We start from the raw sequence: 22689 nt of genomic DNA, 5'->3' as shown, positions 1-22689 counted from the left end.
AGCACAAATATCGATGTGTTAATCTGTGTATCTGTGGTTTAGCTTTTTGCACTATCACAACTGTTTGAGTCTGTAGGCGGAACAAATTCCTGCAGCCTTCAGACAGCTGTAGCGAACTACAACTATCAAGGAGTAACCTTCACTTCAGCTTTCTAACTCTTGTGAACGCAGAACTGGTAAGAATACCAATGCATTTTTATTGCATCTGGCTGAACACAAAATTAAACTTTAATAGTGAACTTTTTTTTTCTGTGTGATCACTAGAAGAATAAAACTGGAAGAAAAGAAGCACCAAAGATGGTAGCGCCTGTCAGTAACATTCAGAGATGAACATAGTTTGAGACGTAATCTTTAATTCCATTTAGATTCAGGTGTTCAACTTGAACTAGTGCCGCACATACGTATTTCTTTTATTTCATGCAGGTGCCAAACTGTATGAAATGAACAAAGTTTTTACTTTCTTCTCCTGCTTTGTTACATGTCTTCTCAGATTTTGTTTGTTGTACTTTGTAATTTTTAATTTAGACAAATAATGGAAATGAACAGATGTTTAAAGGGAAAACCAATACAGTCTGAAGCATTTGCATAGACCACAGATTTAACTTCAGTTTTCTGCCACGCATCATTTTACACAGAAAACATTTTGTTTCTCAGTCATGTGGACACAGAGCAGCGTCTTCTATTTGGCCATTGGTGAGATGCATTTTATATCATTTTATTATTTTCTGTCTTTGGTATACTAACAGTCAGTTTAAGTTTCTTAAAGATTTTCTGTTATTTATCGTATCCAAAGAAGAAAAACGAATTATTTTTTTGTCTTTTTACAGTTGCTACAGTCTCTTATCTGTCTGCATCTTCAGCTGCTACAGGTCAGTCTCTTTTACCATTTCTGTTAGTGGAAGTTTTCTGTTGTTTCTGTTGTTTCACATGCAAACATTTTCTGTAAGTAGTATACACATAATGTGAATTGTATAAAATGAATGAATACAACATGATCATTTAAGAAGAAAACTGTACCTACTATTTGTTAATTTAACAGAGAATAAGAGAATGGTAGCAAGGTCTACTTGTTAAGAAAAAAACTGTACTTGGATGTGGACATAGCTTAAAGCACCACACTGAGCTTTATTGCTGGGTAATTAGTAAAAGGGTCCACCTTCTTTTCTAAAAATTTCCCTAAAATTTTGAAAATTCCACACAGTCCCATTGCAGGTGTTTTTTCTCCGCAATGTCCTCTCTGCATGAAGTCAGTTTCCGTACTACATCGTTTCTTATGTTAATGTTAATTGCTATAGATGTTGCACCACAGAGTGTCTGCACTAAACCCACTCGTTTCTGTTCAAAATCATGATATGAAATATGAGTGGTTGCAAAATTGTTCCTGACTAAACCCTTACACTTCTTACTATTTTAAATTAATTTTAATTTAATTTAATTTAATTAAAAAATTAAATTGAGAATGGCTTGTATGGCAAACGGGCCAATGAAATGGAGAGCTATTTTCTTAGATAAAGTTCTCAAGGGAATGTACCTGGAGGAGAGCCACACCTTTCTGGCCAACTCGATAGACCGGAGCAGGAGTGTGATCAGTAGACCGCCATGCTCGCCTGCAATGACTTATGTGTTGTTGAATGGAGGGGTCAGCCAACTCACCCTCTGTGATAAAAAGTAGCTGGGGTTGGCACCCCAGCGACGCGTCAAAAGGGGACATCCCAGTGGCAGCTGACATGCTCGAGTTTTGGGTGTACTCCATCCATGCCAACTGCTCGCTCCAGGTGGACCAACAATGTCACTGAACGAACTGGGGTTTGGTGGACTCAGGTCTGGTTGCAGCCTGGGTCCACCATAACCTGGCAAGTACCTCTTTGGCACCTTACCCGGAACCCAGTGCATCTCTCCTGGACCAGGGGATGGTGTCCAGCGACATGGAACACCTGTGCCCCCTCCATCACTGGACACTCCTGCCAGAGTGGCAGGGGTGGCACACCTTCAGCACTCCTGTCCTAATGCTCGTGGTCCCCCCAATGAGCTGAGCATGGTGTCTATAGCACCCTGGACCTGCAGAGACACAGAAGAAGGTGGAAAGAAATGGCCACTGCTCTGTGACAGCCAACCTCTGCTGTGAAAAGCCACAGCTTGGGAGTCCGGAAGCATCACCAGGGGGAGTAGCAGCAGTGCCAGTGAGGAACCAGACCGAGCAACAAGATTTTTCTTTTCTTTTTTGGCCTTTTTCAGCTTTATTTAATAGATACAGTGAAGAAAGCACAGGAAAGCAGGGGCAGAGAGAGAAGGGGGACGACATGCGACAAAGGACCGCGGATCAGATTTTAACCCAGGGCGGCCACTCTCAGCCGTATAGCATATCAAATTCCTGTGCTTTTGTGCTGAGGAGTTTTTGTTTTCTGTTCTCATACTGATCCCCTATCAGGAGCTAAGTCTGAGTAGAGTTCTCTTTTTCCTCCGCCACTGCCCTATTGTGTTGTACATTTCATTGTTTTTCTTTACGCTACCGATTCTGACCTGTCTCCCCAATGTGTTGTTTGTATATTGTATGTATGGTTGGAAGAGGTCCAGTTTCACTGCAGTCAACTGCACGTGACAAATAAAGGCTTCATCATCATCATCATTGCTTTAATAATGTCTAATAAAGCAGAATAAATTTTAAACCAATTTTTATTGAAAATTCTAATGGTGAAAAAACAAACATAATGTTTAAAAAGTGTTTGTACATTATTATTTCATATTTTGATAGTTAAAGTAAATAGAATTTACACAAAAAGAAAAAACACGAAAACAACTTCTTTAAAAACATCTGAATTCAAGAATTTTAAAAGAAAAAATGTTGTCATATTTTCAAAGAAATTTAAGAAGACACAGGAAGCTTTAAAAAAACAACAACGGGGAATACAATTTTCCATTTCCTCACTGCATTTCCTTATTTAATTTGGGTTTGTTTGTTTTTTTTACTGTTTTTGCTTTCAGCAACATTATTACTTCTTTGATTTTAAGTAATCAAAAACTAATAAATATATTATATAATTATCTCTTTCTCTTGTTAGATGTTCAAATAAGATTAGTCAACCCACATGAGTCAACTCGTTGCTCTGGAAGAGTTGAAATCTATCACAACAACAGCTGGGGAACAGTCTGTGGTTATGGATGGGACCTAAATGATGCTGAGGTGGTCTGCAGTCAGTTAGATTGTGGACCGGCACTGAGTGCCACTCGGGAGGACGTTTTTGGAGAACGAACAGGACAAATCTGGCTTGATGATGTGTCCTGTTCAGGAACGGAAAGTTCTCTAACTGAGTGTCAGCACGGAGGATTTGGGAAACACTACTGTGGAGATTTTTGGTATGCTGGTGTCATCTGTTCAGGTGAGATAAATTCAGGATTATTCATCACCATCTTATTATTTTTACCATCTAGAAGTGTTGTTTGTTGTTGGTGTAAATTTTGTGTTAAAATTCAGGGTGAGTGATCAACCTGAGCTCATACGTGAGCTTAATGTGCAGTAATGAGCAATTATATGATTCAGTATGGATAGCGGTGTAATACAAGGAGAAATATGTTCTTTGTTCATCACACTTTGAAGCTGCCAGTGTCACACCACAGTGGGATTATGTGGATTTTTTTCATTTGTGTCATTAACTGTTTGTAAAGGTTATATAATTGAAACACAAATGAGTCTAATGAAACTACCATCATTAATATTACCATCATTAACAAGTAATCAAAACTCAAAATATACTACATGCTCTATTTAAAATTAAATAGGTTATTTGTTTTCTGCATTTAGGTGTGCGTATCAGATTAGCTGGTTCTGGGTCCACTCCGTGTGCTGGAAGAGTTGAATACTACTATAAAAAACGTTGGGGAACAGTCTGTGATAATGACTGGGACATAAATGATGCTGAGGTGGTTTGCAGACAGTTAGACTGTGGACCGGCACTGAAAGCCACTCAATCAGCTCAATTTGGTGAAGGAAAGGGAGACATCTGGCTTGATAATGTGGCTTGTTCAGGAAGTGAAAGTTCTCTAACTGAATGTCAGCACAGAGGATTTGGGACGCACAACTGTGGACATCATACACCAGGTTATGACCACAACCCCTGGGTTTAACATATTTTCAGGCGAGAATGTAGGTGTGTAAAGTTCAAATATCTGAGCCGACGAGAACAGCAAACTCCGGGCACATCGTTTTCAAACCCCCGCGGTCTTTCGCTACTCAGGATAAACATGATATGCCATTTAAATAACTTAAACATGTTATTGCTTGGCCTTTTTCAGTGTTTTATTTGTTCGTGAGTAAATTAGTTTGGCTGAGATTAAAGTTATTAGATTAGATTAAATAAAACTTTATTAATCCCTTGGGAGGGTTCCTCGAGGTTTTCACACAGCTGAATAAACGTCAAACAGAAAACTGATTAAACAGAAGTGTGAGATGGTCAAGAATTTACGCCAGTGTCCGGTTATACTTAGATAGCAAGGAGCAGACGGCAGAGTTTAACTCCACCGAGAGAGCTCGTGACGTAATTCTGAAGGCTATACTGCCCAATTTCACAGTCGCTCATTTCCAGTCTACTTGGCTTTCGGAGGACCCGGCCCACTTAGATCGTGAAGGCAAGGTCCTCAGGTGGATTCTGAATTTGGACACACCCGGCCTGTTTCCGCCCGAACAATAATAACGGTGACATTTAACTTATTTTATCCGATAAATAAACACTGTAAAATTCAAGTTTTTTTGTATATATATGTTTATGTATACCACTCCTCCCCCCCAACAGCCCTTTTGAATGTCTCCCTAATTCTGTGGTCTCAAGGTTGGCAAGTATGGTGGTTGTGTTGGGTAACATGTTGGCGATTTGTCACCTAGCATAAAATATTAGGCTTTGGGAGTGAGAACGTGTTGACTGATCACAAACTAGTGATGTGTCGGTTTCGAACGAAACGGCTCTTAGAGCGGGATCGTTGAAGTGAACGACGGGAGCCGACTCCTTATTGAGAGCCGTGGGTTTTTTTTCTTTCTCTCACTCTCTTTCTCGCACTTTTTTCCGCTTCGCTCCGCATGCGAGTCTTGTGCTTTGCGCTGGGAAAAGGGGGGAGGGGCAGTAGTTACACTCTCAGTAGCACAGGAACAGAGCAGGAGGGAGAGACAGAGAAAGAGCCAGGGACAACAACATCACATTAGAAAGGTATAGTAATCACTATTGAACACTCAATAAAAACAAATTTCAAAAGTCTAATTTCAGAATTTCAAAAAATGATTGTTTTAAAAAATATATAATTTTTTTTTTCATTTCCTCATTGGATTTCCTTTCTCAATTATTTATTAGATTTGCTTTGTCATCCTGATACTCACATATGTTTTAGCTCATTTAGTGACACATTTACACCATTATTGCTTCTTTGACTTAAAATAAAATAAAATAAATAAATAAGATAATTAAAAAATATAAAAAAAACACTGTTTAATCTGTTCTCTCTTTTGTTAGATGCTCAGATAAGATTAGTTAATCCTGAGAAGTCTGGGTCAGCTCGTTGCTCCGGAAGAGTTGAAATCTATCACAACAACAGCTGGGGAACAGTCTGTGATGATGTCTGGGACATAAATCATGCTGAGGTGGTCTGCAGACAGTTAGGCTGTGGACCGGCACTGGAGGCCCCCCAATCAGCTCACTTTAGTGAAGGAAAAGGACAAATCTGGCTTGATGATGTGTCCTGTTCAGGGATTGAAAGATCTCTAACTGAATGTCAGCACAGAGGATTTGGTTTACACGACTGTGGACATCGTGAGGATGCTGGTGTCGTCTGTTCAGGTGAGATGTTTTTTCTGTCTCATACACAGTATTTAGAAACAAAATGGTCCATGCAGCTGTAATCAGGACAGAAATATGTATATGAATTACATAGTGTTGCTTTTTAGCTTCACTTCCTGTTCTTTTACCTCCTTTGGGTTTGTTTTCCTCTATAGAAGCCTACATCTCATTCCCAATCACTGTGTGTGGTTATACTTTATTCTCCCCCAAAGGGAAGGAGTTTGTAATTGTTTCTCTGTCTGTTTGTTAGCAGTCAGCGTCCACAGTTTACAAGATATATTTTTCAAATTTTGTGTGATGTTAAATACCAATATCTGGTCAAGCTGATTACATTTTTATAAAGGTATCAAGGTCACACCCAAGGTGAAAATTTCTTTACAATTTTTTACAGTTTTTGTATGTCTTCAAACTTCACACCAATACACTAGGCCTTTGGGATCATGAGTATCTGGGTTAGCTAAGCACGTGATCTTGACCTTCACTGTTCGAGTCCAAAGTTAAAGTTGACCTTGAAAAAAATGTCCAGCAACCACATTAAGTAATATATCATACGAAAAGGCCTGAATAGAGCTGTTACAGCATCTTTGAGATGCCATAACTTGTTGAAATCATCATATTGTAATAAAGGCAGGCTGACATCAGCGTGCTGTGATAAAAACAATGTTTTAGTACAACACTTGTCCATCAGGGGAGTTGTGCTCAGATTTTTGCAACAGCCAGTGAAGGCTCATTTTTTGAAGGTTTGTTCTGTCTTAGTGTCTTACATTTGGATGCTCAGTTGACTTTGTTGACAGTGTTTAGTTATTGTCATTTGTCAAAGACTTATTAGCTCCAGGTTTCTGCCAAACCCAGAACTAATAGCTCATTTTGTTCCCTTACGTTCAGAATAAAGTTGCCTTTAGTTTTACACTCCTGCTTTCGCAGTTCTGGATTTGAGTCATAACCTGCACAGCAAAGCGTGAAAGATGCTTTTTTTGGGTCATACACAGTAGGCAGTAACAAAATGGTCCATGCAGCTGTCATCCGGAGAGAAATATATCTGTTACATATTATGCTGTAAAACTGAGGATAACCTTTTTTAAAAAGCTGGCATGTGATTATATGTGGCTATTATTAGTTATATTGTATATTTGAGTCGAGCATCAAAGGGTTTAAACTTGAAACCTCTCATTCACTGTAAAAATACCAACAGCTTTGTGAAAAAATGCTGCTGTGGTACATTTTGTTGCATATCCACTGGTTCCACTGGCTTCTAGTTACTTCTTCTTTTATTTCCTTACTGTGCCTCTATGTTCTCCTGTCTGTGTCATCATGTTCAGTGTCAGTTATTTCTCTTTGTTTATTTTTTATTTTTTTGGGTTCCTTTTTTAACCTCAAATTACTGAATTTTTTCAGACAAAAGTATTTGACACGGATGATGGAGTACATGCCTTCATGAAATGGCACTAAGCATTACAATCATACTTAAGTATTTCCTTTATACTTTTTGAGCTTTGAAATCAGATTAGCTAGTTCTGGGTGTTATATATGTCATTATTGAGTACATACTTTGTTTCTTGTACTTAACAAATATGTCTTCCATCAACCTTTCACACTGCTAATACTTAAAAAACAAAAAGTGTCAGTGTGTGTAGCTAATGCTATTTATTTCTCCACTGTGAATTTGAGTGAACTTGAAATGATGAAAACTTGCACAGAAATAAGACTCACAAAGATCTTCAATTAGGTGCTGTTCTGAACTATTAATAACCATGAAAAACTTGGTATTTAAAATGCATGTACTGTGTATTCAGGTGGACCCATCAGATTAGCTGGGTCCATTCCTTGCTCTGGAAGAGTTGAAATCTTTTACAACAACACTTGGGGAACAGTCTGTGATGATAACTGGGACATAAATGATGCTGAGGTGGTTTGTAGAGAGCTCGGCTGTGGAACGGCACAGAGTGCTGCTGTATCAGCCCGCTTTGGTGAGGGAAGTGGATCCATCTGGCTTGATGATGTGTCCTGTTCAGGAAGTGAGAGATCTCTGACTGAGTGTCAGCACAGAGGATTTGGGACACATGACTGTACACACAGTCAGGATGCTGGTGTTGTCTGCTCAGGTGAAAAATTAAATTGTTTCTTATTATATTATTAATATAATAAGGTAAATGTTTTACCATTTTAATTGGATCCTCTCTCTGTGACTGCTATTTCCTCAGTGATCCTCCCAAAGCCCAGAATCTCCATGAATCCTGCTAATAAAGTTAAGTGGAGAAGTGATCTCAGCATCACTTGTTCAATATCACCTCAAAGCCAACAGCTCCTACAAGGAGAATTTACTCTGAAGCAGATTTCAGGCTCATTCAGTCAGACAAAACCATCAACTACCAACTCTGCTACATTCAAGATCCTCAAAGTAGATTTTGACAAGGATGGATTGTACCAGTGTGAATATTCACACGACTCCAGCATCTCCACAAGTGACTCTGTCACCGTCTCTGTTACTGGTAATAAAATGTACTATTGTTTATATTACAGTGATTTCTTTGACAGGACCAATACTGTGTACTTGTTACACCCACTACAGGTTATTAGTATGACATCACATCCATTAAGATAAGAAATACCAGCAACACTCACTCCCCAATCATCTCTTTGAGGGCATGAACTAAATTCCATTGCATGCCAATATATACTGCGACCAATAAATAAAAATTGACATGATCTTAATCATATTCATGTGACTATATTATCTGCAAACCATGAAAATATTCATCTACGCAGGAGTTTGCCTGAGTGAGCTGTAATAGACAATAGCTATGGAGAAACAAGTACAACACATTTCCAAAAATGTTGGGCTGCTGTGTAAAATCAAAGTAAAAACAGGAAGCAATGATTAGCAAATTTCATAAACCAATATTATATTTACAATTGAACACTGAAAGAGTGTTTGACCTGAGAAAATATACGATTGTAAGAAAAATACGAAAATAGGAAAAATAGTTTTCATTTTTACTTCCTAAAATCTGGGTCATGTTTACCACTGTGTAGCATCCCCTCACCTTTCAACAGTCTTACGTCCCCAAGATGGAAGTCTGGGGGAGTGTATGGGGAGCAACAATGAATAAAGCCTGGACAGAAAGAAAGAAATGAAAAAATGCAGAAATGGTAAAATCATAGACTTTATTCTTAACACAAAGAGACCCCAATGCCGTTATATCAATATCAAAACAAGAAAGGAAAACCACAACACAAATTTGTCTATCCAAAGGGAGGGAAAAGACAACGACACCTGGGTCCTGGAGAGAGCAAAGGTCACACAACACAGGTGTGTTAGAGCTGTAACAGACAGCCTGTAAGTATCTGTGAACTGAGGAGATTAGCTGCTTGACTTTTGGAAAAGGACTGTACTGCAGGGAGTCAGCTCCCGGACTCCTCTAACATGAATAGTATTGTCTTGCGGAAATATGCAAGTCCTTCCCCAACCTCACTCCCTCTTTTTCCTTCAGTGCCACCCTCACAGGCTGAAAGCTATGACATTAAATCAGTGGTATAGAGATTTTCTGCCATTAGTTGGTACCTCTTTTTCACTATAGTTTCTTGTTCTCTTGTATTTGTTGTTTCTTTTGTTCTCAGTGTCACTGGAGCAGCCCAGTATCTCTGTGACGTCTCCAAATGGAGGACTGGTCAAGGTTCCTGAAGGTGCAGAAATCATCAAGGGTTACAGCTTCATCTTCACCTGCACAACTAGTGAACACTATACAGGAGCTGTTTTCTTTCTCATCTTCACTCGCTCTAATATGAAATACAACATGACATCTGTCAACAACTCAGCCTCCTTGAGTTTTCCTGTAGCTGACCTTGAACATGATGCCGACTACAGCTGTGTGTATGAGATAACAGTGTCATCAAGGAAAATCACTGCTCAAGAGGCTCAGTGGATTCATGCCTTTGTGATATGTAAGTAGACAGATGAACTCAACATTTCTATTTGCTGTTGAATGGCAGTAAATGAATGACATAGATCACTAGATTCACTGCAACATATTTACATGGTTTTTTTAAACATCACTCCAATAATGCAGTAAAGAATAAAGAAAGTATCTGGAATACAAATAAAACTTATTCCTTTTCTATTTTTTAATTGTATTTTTTGTGAGTACATGATTGAACTCAAACATAACCATGCCAATTGTTATGAGCGGCTGATGAACAAAGAAATAACCCCTGCTGAGAACCTGAGAAATTGTGGGTATACACTGGAAAATACATCTAATAAATGTTTTTTTTTTCCAGTCCTTTAAAAGAGTCTCACTTTAAGACCCTCATATCATAAAACTGAAGCTAAACACCTAAAATAACAATCTAAAGGCTGTCTAAAGATTTGCAAGCCTATCTGTAAGTAGTTCATTAGTAGCTACTGTTCAGTCAGTGATGCAATGTGGCCACCACATTGTGTCTGGGACATTTAAGTGTGATGGGGGTATGGGTGGGTAGAATTTTATATGCCACTTACTGGTAGCCCATCATTTAATATTTCTTTTATGTTAAATAGCACGATTTACAGGGAGTGTTTTTAATATATATATATATATATATAAATTTTGTTTTCTAAATTTTGTTTTGTTTATATTTATATATATATATATATAAACAAAACAAAATTTAGAAAACAAAATTTATATATATATATATATATATATATATATATATATATATATATATATATATATATATATAAATTTTGTTTTCTAAGGCTTTTAAAACCTCACTCTCACTGATGATATACTGATGATACAGATCTCTGTCTACAGATTCAAGAACTTCAGTCCTGAGATATGTTTTCCTACCACTGATTCTGCTTTTGGAGAACATTGCTCTTCATTTCTACTATAAGGTACATCAGAGAAAATAAAAGCATGTATTAAACCAAGTAGCAGCTGTGTAGGAACAATAACATGGATTGTGTCCCGTCTCTCCAGGTCTCCAAAAAGCAGAAACCGGCCAAAAAAGAGAACGCTGAGACGGATGTTTCCAGAGCTGAAGAAGTTCACGCTGAGGAGGAAACAGCAGAAGAGATAGAATAGTCTTACGCGCACACGTGCACACACGTGCACACACACACACACACACACACACACACACACACACACACACACACACACACACACAGGTGGAGAGGCTTTCACCCAAATATCATTTCTCACAGGTTGATAAATAAATACAATAAGAAAAGAATTTGCTCTTTAGTGACAAGGTTCAACTATAGAGCACACAACAAGGTGAAGAATAGAGTGAAAACAATGTAAAAAACAGGATGAAAATGTGTGTTTCTTATATAAATTTGTGGAATCTTGAGGCATGTTAAGATTCGTGTATATACTGTATGATTTCCTTTTACATATATACCCTAAAAACCCATAAAACTAGAAGACAGAACTTGCTCTGTAAGCACTGATGTTACTACGTGTCAAATCTCTATTTTGAGAACTGCTTAAGATAAAATGGAAGCAGAGACATATATTTTTTATGTTCTTTGAAGTTTGATTGCAAAATTGACATTATTGACAAAGACATTATAGATAGTAAACAGTTGAGATGAGTACATAGAAAAAGCACATCAAAACAATGCCTACAAAGAAAATGATGGTCTTGTATGAAGATCTACTGGAAACAAATTCTTCATTCTGTAACTTGGAACTGAATAAAAATTTGTCTCACAACATTTAATGTTTAAAGTGTGAGCACAGAGCTGCCAGCAGAGACACAGGAAGTCAGTGTGATCGAGATAAGGGTATCTTATAACTGCTACTGCTTTACAAAAATAAAATTCAGAACAACAAAATAACTGTGGTAAATTTATTAGTAAATACGAATTAGTTTTTAGCTGATATTTTCTGTATTCAGAAATCTTTGCACCTGCTCTAAAGCTATATCTCTCTGTATTAACATTCACCTGATAAGTCTGTCATCGAGGACTCTGTTCTTCATGTCATGTTTGTGAGTTATATTTTTGACACTTTGTTTTCATTAAAAGATTATTTTTAATGAAAATAATCTTTTATTATTTTATTATTACAACTAAGATTATTTTTGCGTTCAAAAATCATTCATTATTTACTGTTCTCAAAAACTCATTTCAACTACACTAGTGTGACTGGGGACCTTATGCCCTGGTAAACATGTGATCCCCTAACTCTTCACTCCACATATTAATATAGAATAGAGGAGGGAAGATGGAGTGATGGTCAGAGTGGTTTTAACACCTTTTTTGTAAGGCATAAACAGCATGAGGTACAAAGACTCAAACTGTGAGTGATAAAAGCCTCAAGGTTGAAGTGTGAAATGTCAGCAAGTTTCACTGTAATTGCAGACTCCATGCCCCCACCCCGACTGAACCACTCTTGCTCTCAGTTATCTGCTGTAAATTAGGTGATCTCACACAGATTATCAGATGTATATGTTCTTTCTTCAGATAGATGTTAGTGTTGCACAAAAAGCAGTTTAGCCTCCAAAAACCAACATGAATAAAGAAAAATATGAGAAAAGAGATTATGTCATTTTATGACTTGAATGAATGAATATTTACTGAAAAGAAAACATGCTGTTAAATATACCTGAATATAAAGCTGTCTCATATTCATGCTGCTTAGAACTTAAAATATATCGAGTGTGAGAACAGACAGAGAAGAGCAAGTGTACATATTAATATAGTCACAATGACCTTAACATTTTTACCTGCATAAATTGCGAAATACATTTTAAAGCAATAAACTGCACAAGATCAGGCCAGAAGTGTTACTGGGAGATTTGTTAATTATTACTTTTTGTTTTACATATGCAAAGAGTTTGAAACCCCAAAGCTGCCAACTTGAGTATTCTGTTGGAGCGTCCTTTCAGGAAAAACTGTTACACAAACTTTGCTCTGGTGTACGAGGCCCCGCAAGGGACGTGGGAGAAAAAAAAAATAAGACAGACTTTTGCGAGATCACGCAAAACAAACTCGGGATCTCGCAAAAGTTTTAGCCGCATTCTTCGGAGGCCGCCAGCTCGAAGCCGACCAGGAGGTCGAGGCACGATGTGCCGGCTGTAGTAGGTCTGACCTCCCATTAGCTTCGAGATGGTGGGTGTCAGATCTCCGAAAACGTCGGAGCACTTTTGCAAATATGTGGTGTCTTGTAAACCGAGCAGATATCTGACGTTTACACAACTACATTCACGCCTCAAAATATCTTAAAAGTGTATTTTGTGACCCAGAAAGAGTAATATTACAACTAAGTAGCTGCCGCCATTGTTGGAATTCAACTTTTGCGAGATCCCGAGTTTGTTTTGCGAGATCAGATTAGCCACAGACATGTGGCTGTAAAAAAAAAAGCTAAAACTGAAAGATAGCAGTCACTCTGTAAGTACTGATGTTACCGTCACATGTCAAATGTCTATTTTGAGAACTACTGCCAGTAGAGACACAGGAAGTCAGTGTGATCAAGATAAGGGTATCTTATAACTGCTACTGCTTTACAAAGATAAAATTCAGGAAAACGAAATAAATTGTACAACATTTATTAGTAACAATGAATTCGTTTTTAGCTGATATTTTCTGTATTCAGAAATCTTTGCACCTGCTCTAAAGCTATATCTCTCTCTATTAACATTCTTCTGATAAGTCTGTCATCGAGGACTCTGTTCTTCATGTCCTGTTTTTGAGGTTTTGATACTTTGTTTTCATTAAAAGATTATTTTTGCGTTCAAAAATCATTCATTATTTACTGTTCTCAAAAACCCATTTCAACTACATTAGTGTGACTGGGGACCTTATGTCCTGGTTCAACCTTCACCCCACATATTAATACATTTCCCCATATTTTGATTGGCTACAAAGAAACTGTAGCTCAAAAAGAAGATTTGATTTATAAATGCATCCCATCTGAAACCCAAAGATTACCAGGCAGAACAGGAGCTAAAATAGCTGTTAATAATTTTAACATTTATTTAAACAGAAAAGTGGAATCCATACATGTACAAAGACAAACCATACCTTTCACATTCGTTTAAGCTCATAAGATAATTGAAAAATTTTACTGGATTTCAGTAAAATATTTTATATTTGTCTTTCACATGATTGACAAACTTGTAAAGTATATATAGTTATATATAGTCTGAGTGAGTTTATTTTCTATCTTTCCATCTGCAAAGGAAAGAAATCAAGGTCAACCGCTGATCCAACATGTGGCTGTATTGTGCTGAATAATTCTGACATCGTTTCGGATCAGTGAAATTTCTCACATCATGTTCCCATATGACAACATATTATTTTGTACTTCCTGTATTTCCCTGTTGCACTCTCTCACTGCCACTGCTATAAAATGTTTTTATTTGTATTTTACACTTTGAACTAATTGGTGTCATAAAGAAATTGCCCGATTAAATCAGTTGGGCGACTGATTTTTCAAATCAATTTAAATATATTTATATTGCACAAACTTACAACAACAGTTGCTTCAAGGTGTTATATTGTAAATTAAAGACCCTAAGATAATACAGACAAAACCCCAACATTTAGACGGCCACCTATGAGGAAGCGCTTGGCAACAGTGAGAAGGAAAAACTCCCTTTTAACAGGAAGGAATCAAGGCTCAAGGACGCGCAGTAGAAGATTTCCAACATCTCGCTGCACACATTAAATGATCTGAGCGTCCTTGGAAAATAGAGTCTGCCCTTTTTGTACACAGCATCACTGTTGGTCCTCCAGTTGAGTCTGTCAAGCAGGTGAATGCCCAAGTACATGTAGCTATTATTTGTTTCAACCTCCTCACCCGTGATGCTCATGGGCCCAGTTGCTGTTTTTGTCCTCCAGAAGACCACACCCATCTCTTTTGTCTTGCCGATATTCAGGAGGTAACTTCTTACAGACCATCCAGGCAACAGTAGAAGTGGTGACACCCATCCCGAGCAGCTTCTCACTCTGCAGAAGTGGATGATATTAAAAACAGTGGATGGTCAGAGTGGTTTTAACACCTGTTTTTGTAAGGCATAAGCACCATGTGGTCCGAAGGCTCAAACTGTGAGTGATAAAAGCCTCAAGGTTGGAGTGTGAAATGTCAGCAAGTTTCACTGTCATTGCAGCAGAGCCCCCCACACAAAGAGCGTTTTAGTCTTCATAAACCAACGTGAAAAAAGAAAAATATAAGAAAAGAGATTATGCCATTTTATGACTTTTTATGTCTTTGTACTCCATAAAATGACCTGAAATGCACTATCACATAATTACTAGTATTGGTAATTATGTGACAGTGTTAGCCCTGTGACAGAATGGCGACCTGTCCAGGGTGTACGATGCCTCTCGCCCTAAGACACCTGGGATAGGGTTCAGCCCCCCTGCAACCCTGAAAAGGATATACGGAAGAGAATGGATTGATGGATGTGCTATGTGTGGGAAGGGACATTTATTGTGTTTTCTAACTTTGTTTTTAACCTTGCTTTTAACTTTATGAGTGAACGGCTTGCTTCCCTGATTTGTTTCTCATGAGGTTTTTGCCGAGATGGAGATTTTTTAACCTTTATTTTTATTGCTGGTTGCGAGGTTTACCTGGAGTTATTCATACTCACAAACAATTACTTACAAACGCGAGGCACCCCACAGGGTTGCTGTCTCTCACCTCTTCTCTTCATTCTGTATACGAATGAGTGTCACAGTAACTTCACTAACAAATACATCCTGAAGTTTGCTGATTACACCCAGATTGTTAGTCTTTGTAGAAGATTTTGTAGCTGGGTGTGATGAGTCCTTCCTTTCATTAAATGTGTAAAAATCAAAAGACATGATTATTGATTTCAGGAAGTCTTTGTATAGTTATTCACCTACTATCATTAAAGCTGCTGATATTGAGATTGAGGAGAGTATTAAGGGGTTGTTTTGGACCACAAACTGTGTTTTGACGGCCGTAGTGATAGACGTAGTGACATGACAGCAACATCAGGAAGAAGGAATATGAGAAGCTGCAGAAGTACCAAGGGCTCAGAGAAGAGCTCGAGACGATGTGGAGGGTGATGGTAACTCTGGTCCCAGTGTAATAGGAGCACTCGTTGCAGTGACTCCCAAGCTAGGCGAGTGGCTCCAGCAAATCACAAGATCTCTGTCCAGAAGAGCGCAGTCCTGGGAACAGCTAAGATACTGTGCAGGACCCTCAAGCTCCCAGGCTTCTGGTAGAGGACCCGAGCTTGAAGGATAGACACCCGCAGGGGCGAGTGGGAAATTCATATTATTTTATTATTATTTGGTACACTTGGCATTACTAGTTAAAAAAATGGCACTGATTTGCCTTTTCCTGTTTCCTCATGCTGATGTAACTTTCCTGCCTAATATTTAACTAGTATCTCTTCTTTTTCCTCCTCCGTGTGTCAGCCAGCATTAACGGTGCTATCTGCGTTTGTTGCCCACCCATCCTCCCCAATTACAATTGGATACCGACCTCTGAAAATTTTACTTCGTTTACTGGTTGCACAATTGTTTAACTTCCCTCAAAAAATCCTTAAACTTTTACCAGTTGTCACATCCTGCATTTGGAACCCTTGATTTAGAGAAACTTTACAGGTGACAGGAATCTGGGTGAACTTTAAATCAGGTTTGGTCTGATTTTTATAAGTCAAATACTTTTAAACTCTCCATAGTGTCAGTGTTGAGGATAGCTCAGTGTTTTAAGGTCTTAAAATGATTGCATTTGCCATGATTGCAAATGATTGTGTCAAATGTCATAACCATATCCCAGTATGCTTTACTGTGATTCTGCAATCTGCTGCAGAATATTTGAAAGACAATTTTGAGGACAAGGACAACGTTAATATGTCCAGCTCAAACTCAAAGTTGCTCTCTGTTTGCAAAGATTAGTGCAATGAAATAAAAAGATTCACAGCAGAAGTCACATCAGCAGAGATAAAGAGACATATTATGTGGGTACTGCACATGAAGAGAAACTAAACACTTCACACGCCAACCTGAGAGTTTTTAACCACTCACAGTTTGTTCCAGCCTCAGTGGTACTTTTTGATGACAACTTTTAAAAAAAGAAAAAGAAAAAAAACAGTGTCTAAAACCACTGACCAAATGTTGCAACACTGCTGATGTGTTTCATGCATGCATGAAAACTATTTTTTTGTAAACTTAAACTTGGAAAGCTGTGCATATTTCTGCTTATTATTTTATGTGTATATCTGGACTCATCCACCATGTTTGCTGTGCAAGTTTCACAGTGATCCAAGCAACTTTTTTTGTAGCTTGTATTCAGATGTCTTCTATGCAGTGTTGGTCAAGTTACTTGAAAAAAGTAATCAGTAACTAATTACTGATTACTTCCCCAAAAAAGTAATCCCGTTACTTTACTGATTACTTGTTTTCAAAAGTAATTAATTACTTAGTTACTTAGTTACTAAGTTACTTTTTAAAAACACGATTTACAACCTGAATAGGTGATAAAGCGATAGATCTTTCAGCCCAATTCTACTTTTTCTGCATAATCCATCATACAAAATGTAATCAAATGGAAAAGTCTCTTTTTAAAACTTGTTTTATTAGTTTTAATCTTTTAACTTTATGCATCAAGCAAAAATTTAATTATATGCAACATTCTCTGACTGGAAGAAATTTGTTTAATATTTAAACCTATTTTCTGCACATTCCAGCACATAATTTTTTTGTGTGTGTGTTTACACTCAGTCTTTCAAATAGATGCAAGTAAAACACAGCAGAAAATAAATAAAATCAAAGACTCAGTGGTTCTGTTGCTCTATTTTCACCTGTAAAGCAGGAGTTGGGTAGACGGAGGTGTGCTCTGGTGCAGGTGTGCCGAAGAATCCGCGAGTTTTTCTGTGAATTTCCGTGGTACGGAAATACGTGGTAGCGCACTCGGTGCTTGCTTGGAAGTTTAGGGGGTTTTTTCGCTGTAAAAAGAAGTTTTATTCCCACGCACAACGGACACAAATGTTTTTGTCACTTTTTATGGAATCAAACTCTAAGTAAGGTCAGTACTTCCACGCTTTAAACGCTGCACGCTCATACTCTCTCCAGCACTCAATATATGATCCACTGTTGATCTGCAGACAGCTGTTGTCACCAACATTGCACTTGCGTACGTCACTGTCATGAGACATTCTCGCAAAAAAATCACGGTTTTAGTAACGCAGTAACACAGCGTTCCTATGGGAAAGTAACGGTAATCTAATTACCGTTTTTGCAATAGTAATCCCTTACTTTACTCGTTACTTGAAAAAAGTAATCGGATTATTGCCCATCTCTGCTTATATGTGAAAATGTTGTTGGGGAAAATATATTTCCCTGTTTCATTGAAAGGACAGTATAGTAACAGTATAGTTCTGAGGGACTTGGAGATTGAGAGTTTTATGGTGCAATTTGAAGTGTTTTCAGTGTGAGAAAATGTCAGAAAACACTGAGGTTCCTGTGGTTATTTTGTAGCATTAGAGCACAAATATCAGGCCAGTGTCTTAATTTACATAACTGTGGTTTCTCAGCATACGACATCACATCTGCTTGAGACTGCATGTGGAAAATATACCTGCAGCCTTCAGACGTCTCCAGAGAACTGCAACTAGCAAGCAATACTCTTCACTTTCTAACTGCTGTGGATTACAGAACTGGTAAGAGTAGCAATTTATTTTTATTCCATCTGGATGACCATAAAATTAAACATCAGCTGTTAACTGCTTGTGTCATGTTCATGCAAATTAAAAGCCTTTAAAAACAACATACCATAGAGACAAGTTGTATGTGCACAAGTTTAGGAACCGTAAAATACCTGCTGTGTAAAAAAATTGTTTATTTGAAAAATTTTAGACATAAAAGAACAGTTTATGAACATAACATCATTTCATGCAGACACCAAATGATACTTTTTTCTTTGATTGGCTTTGTGCTTGTTTAAATAAAAGGTCATATGACACAGGTCAGAGTGGCTGTTAATTACAGAACAAATCTAAAATGATTATATTCACTGTTAAATAAAATAATCTACACCAAAAGCGACATTACAGATGCATTTTTTTAAATCTAAAAATGAAGTTTAATGTGAAGCTTTTGCATGGACCAAATATATTAACTTAAGTTTCTGTCACTGATGGCTCATTTTACACAGCTTCTGTGTCTCAGCCATGTGGAGACAATGGAGAAACTTCTTCTACTTGGCCATCAGTGAGATGCATTTCATATTTTTCAGATATTCTTAAACTGGTATACAAATAGAGACTCTAATCAGTGCTCACTTTTTTCCCACATAATGAGTTATTTTTTGTTCTACAGTCTTTCATCTGTCTGGATCTTCAGCTGCTGCAGGTCAGTCATGCATGTACCTTTTTCATAATAAAACACAGGTTCATGCCTTTACACCCATTTTGTAAAATGTTATATCCATGGTCTGATTGGTCAGTTCAACATATATAATTCTGCGATTATGATAAATGTAGTGCTTTTTGTAGGTATAATTATTTTGATTAGATTTATTCTGTTCTATTCTATTTCTCTAATTTTCAGCATTTCTGTGCCTGAAATGAGCATCTGGTTGTTGTTCACCTATTTTTTTCCTTTACTGTAACAGTTAAAGGAAGGTTGAGAATATAAACCCACATAAACCTGCCCAGTGAATATTCTAAAATTACTTTTGATAATAACATATGAACCTTTTTCTGATACAAATAAGATATTTTTGCTTACAAGCAGAGAAAGCAAACGCATAACTTATTTAAGGAATAGATATAATTGCAGTCTGCAGAATTCATATTCTACAAAGAAAGATGTCTTTAAACTTGTAAAATAAAACTAGATTGCTGGCCCCCAAAGTAAATCTTGCAGGAACGATATATACAGACTTCTAAAAGAATAAATTGTCGTTTCAGAATCTATCAGCTGATTTTCCACATAATTTTTAACGTTAATATAATGCAAAACTAAAAACTAAAAGTGTAAAAGAAATAATTATCTCAAGGGCACCAGATTACTTACATCAGAACATCAGATATTCTGAAGAAGGTAAAAACTGAGGTTAAGATTAAACACCTCCATCGCCTGAAGCCTTTAACTGATCTTATAATGAAAGATAAGTTCACCGAAATGTAGGCAAGAGGTTTAATCTCACCACTGTTAAAATGTGACTCAGGATTGAAACTTGTGATTTCATTAAAGAACTTAAAGAGCAAACATACGCAGATCAATCCAATGTCTGATGATGGTACATTTGCATAAATGAACTGCAATATTCTTACAGCTGTCCCATGAACAGTATTGTAAAATAACTGAAATTTATTTTGTCTTTTTACAAAATAATCAATATTGTACCTTTATATACCTTCATATTTAATTTAATAAAATAATATTTTGTAAAACTAGTAACTCGGTCATTTTTGTGTGGCCCGGAAAGTTTCAAAAGGTTTTTATGGGTTTCGTAGAAAAACCAAGGCTTTGACAAATCTAATGTTTGAAAATCTTTGACATTCTTAACTCTCTGTTTCAAAACACGCCTTGACACCAGCAGGTCATAATTGAATATGCTGATAGAAAGAGAAACAGGTCTATATGGGTTCAGGGAATCCAAAGAAGCTTGTGTACTAAACACTAACTATTGTGCAGGTAGCTTAAAAATGAAAAAGGTAGAAATATCACCTCAGTCATTCATTTTGTTAAGAAGCCTACTCTCCTTTCAACATCACAGAGCAAAGAGCTGGTTTAATGTCCTAATAGTTGACAGTTTTTGTGCTAGCGTGGTGTAGTAATAAGCTAATAAACGTGAGTTTTAGAAAATTGATCTGCAGATGTCATGTGTGTACTGTTGTCCCCGCTGCTCTGATTGTGAATGGTGTTTTTTCCCTCACTGGAAATTAAATATTGTTTTTTTTTTTTGTTCAATTTGGATTTTTTGTTTTGTTTTGTTTTGGGTTTTTTGGTTTTTTTTGCAACACCAGTTTTTTCTAAATACTGTCGTCACGCTTTTGTGTGTGTGTGTGTGTGTGTTTTAAGTGTTTTCTAAGGACAGCACAAAAACAGTAAAGAAAGGGAAAAAAGCCACCTCTTTCCTATTGGTGGAAAAATGTACCATGTCGACCAATTTAAAAAAAAAAAGTCAACATGTGGGTTTTGGTTGTTTAGGAAGAGGGGGAAGTTTTTGGGAGTGAGGGCAGCGAGACAGAGCGAGTGAGGGAGAGAGGGAGAGAGAGAGAGAGAGCTTAGATGTGGGAGATTTGTGACGTTTAGTGTGGAGTGTATACTTAGTGTGTTGTGTTGTCTTGAGTAGCTGTTCTGTTGTGTTATCGTTTTGTTTTGTGTGTCAGTGAGGGCACTAATGAATGTCACAAAGGCACATTTGCAATGTAAACACTGTCACTAAGTAGAAAACCAGCGGAGTGATATACCTCCTGTTGTCAGGCCTGCAGGTTTATCCCTGTGCTCTTCTCCTGTCTTTTGGTGGACAAACTTATTTTTTACTGGTACACATCATTTGTGGGGCATCTTATTGCAACACCTGATTGTTCTCTCATTTTAGTTTTAGCAATATTTTTAAATGGTTGTAGAAAATGAAAAAAAAAACGGCAGGTGTATTGGCTGCATTTTTAGATAAATAGCTGTATATGTTTACAAAACGTACAATTGTATTATATTTGCATTTCAAGTTATAAAAATTTACTCAACATGTCTGTGGTTTTTTTACAGTAAAAATACTACTAGGATTTTAAGTTCTTTGTGTGATTTCAGATCAGTAAAGTACTATTAATAGTAGTACTAATGCAGTATGTCAGTGAAAAAAACAACTAAATTCAGATGAGCTGAAAAAGAATGACACCAAACAAGGCAAGGGGGAAAAAATAAAATGAAACAATTTGAGGGTGAAATACAAACGTAAACTCAAAAGGAGTCACAAATGGCCGGTTGTATTTCAGACCTCAGTGGGTTAATCCAACAAATCATGAAAAATTAGGTTTAAATTTTTGTTCATGACAGTGCAGATTTCTGACATTTTGTGTAATTTAAGCGTGTAACAATGTGATTGTTTTCTAACAAAAAACAGTGTGAAACTTAAGTTAGACTTGTGTTTGTAAATGAACCGCCCAGTTTTCTAGAGTTTATACTTATTGGGCTACATATTTATTTATTATACAGGCTATACAGTACATAAGATCAAAACTCACATGTTTTATGTAACTAAAGTGTGTAATTATGTGGGCTACAGACAATAATTAAGTTATAGACTATATTTATATGAAAACGTGTATACTTACTGCATTTGAATCATTTTAACCATATGTAACCACCTACATATGTGTTTGAAAAAAAAGGCTTTGATTTTCCCACCCCATTTGATTTCTTTGCCACCCTAAGAAAATTTCTCTAGATCCGCCCCTGCGGCTCAGGGAGGAGAGGGCAGGGCGGCGGGGATTCTCTGGCTGGCTGGAGCGGCATCTAATAACCAACCCGCAAAATAAAACAAAATAAAAATAAACCAACAAACACGAAAGTAAAACTTTATTGTCATCTCCGCTACATACAGTCCAGTCTATAGAGAGACCAGACGACGAGGCTCCAGTTACAGCAGTGCAATAAATATAAGAAGAGTAAGAAAATAAATATACACTTTAGGACCAGGGGTAAAGGGATCAATAAAAATTTAAAATTTATAATTTACAGTTTGATGATTTAAAGTCTCACACACAACCCGTCGAAAGGGGAGGAGGGCCCTGCTTCCAAATAGAGCACATTTCATTCATAATGTTGTAAATCCAAGCCCATTATATATTCAAATTCAAAATTCAAATTCAAATTTTATTTGTTACATACATAGTCATACACAGTATGATATGCAGTGAAATGCTTACACAACTGCTCATGACCTAAAGA

General features: G+C 37.1%; 1 protein-coding gene across 1 annotated transcript in view; it reads left to right on the top strand.

Moving 5' to 3' along the window:
* Positions 1 to 608: 608 nt before the first annotated feature.
* LOC147308525 (scavenger receptor cysteine-rich domain-containing protein DMBT1-like) overlaps positions 609 to 22689 on the top strand; it is a 45910-nt gene continuing 23829 nt past the window's right edge. Inside the window, exons 1-6 of the mRNA XM_086272847.1 lie at positions 609 to 693; positions 828 to 869; positions 3060 to 3377; positions 3800 to 4096; positions 5496 to 5819; positions 7613 to 7921. Coding sequence (XP_086128973.1) covers positions 657 to 693; positions 828 to 869; positions 3060 to 3377; positions 3800 to 4096; positions 5496 to 5819; positions 7613 to 7921 — 1327 coding nt within the window. The 5' untranslated portion in view covers positions 609 to 656. The remainder of the gene's footprint in view (positions 694 to 827; positions 870 to 3059; positions 3378 to 3799; positions 4097 to 5495; positions 5820 to 7612; positions 7922 to 22689) is intronic.

Source organism: Aulonocara sp. 'chitande type north' Nkhata Bay, linkage group LG18 (assembly GCF_057382095.1).
Source record: "Aulonocara sp. 'chitande type north' Nkhata Bay isolate Kocher_YH1m ecotype deep benthic linkage group LG18, A_spYH_male_GT1.1, whole genome shotgun sequence".
In the NCBI taxonomy this organism is placed as follows: domain Eukaryota; kingdom Metazoa; phylum Chordata; class Actinopteri; order Cichliformes; family Cichlidae; genus Aulonocara; species Aulonocara sp. 'chitande type north' Nkhata Bay.
The sequence above is the reverse complement of the archived record's forward strand: the minus strand, read 5'-3'. Positions and strand labels throughout refer to the sequence as shown.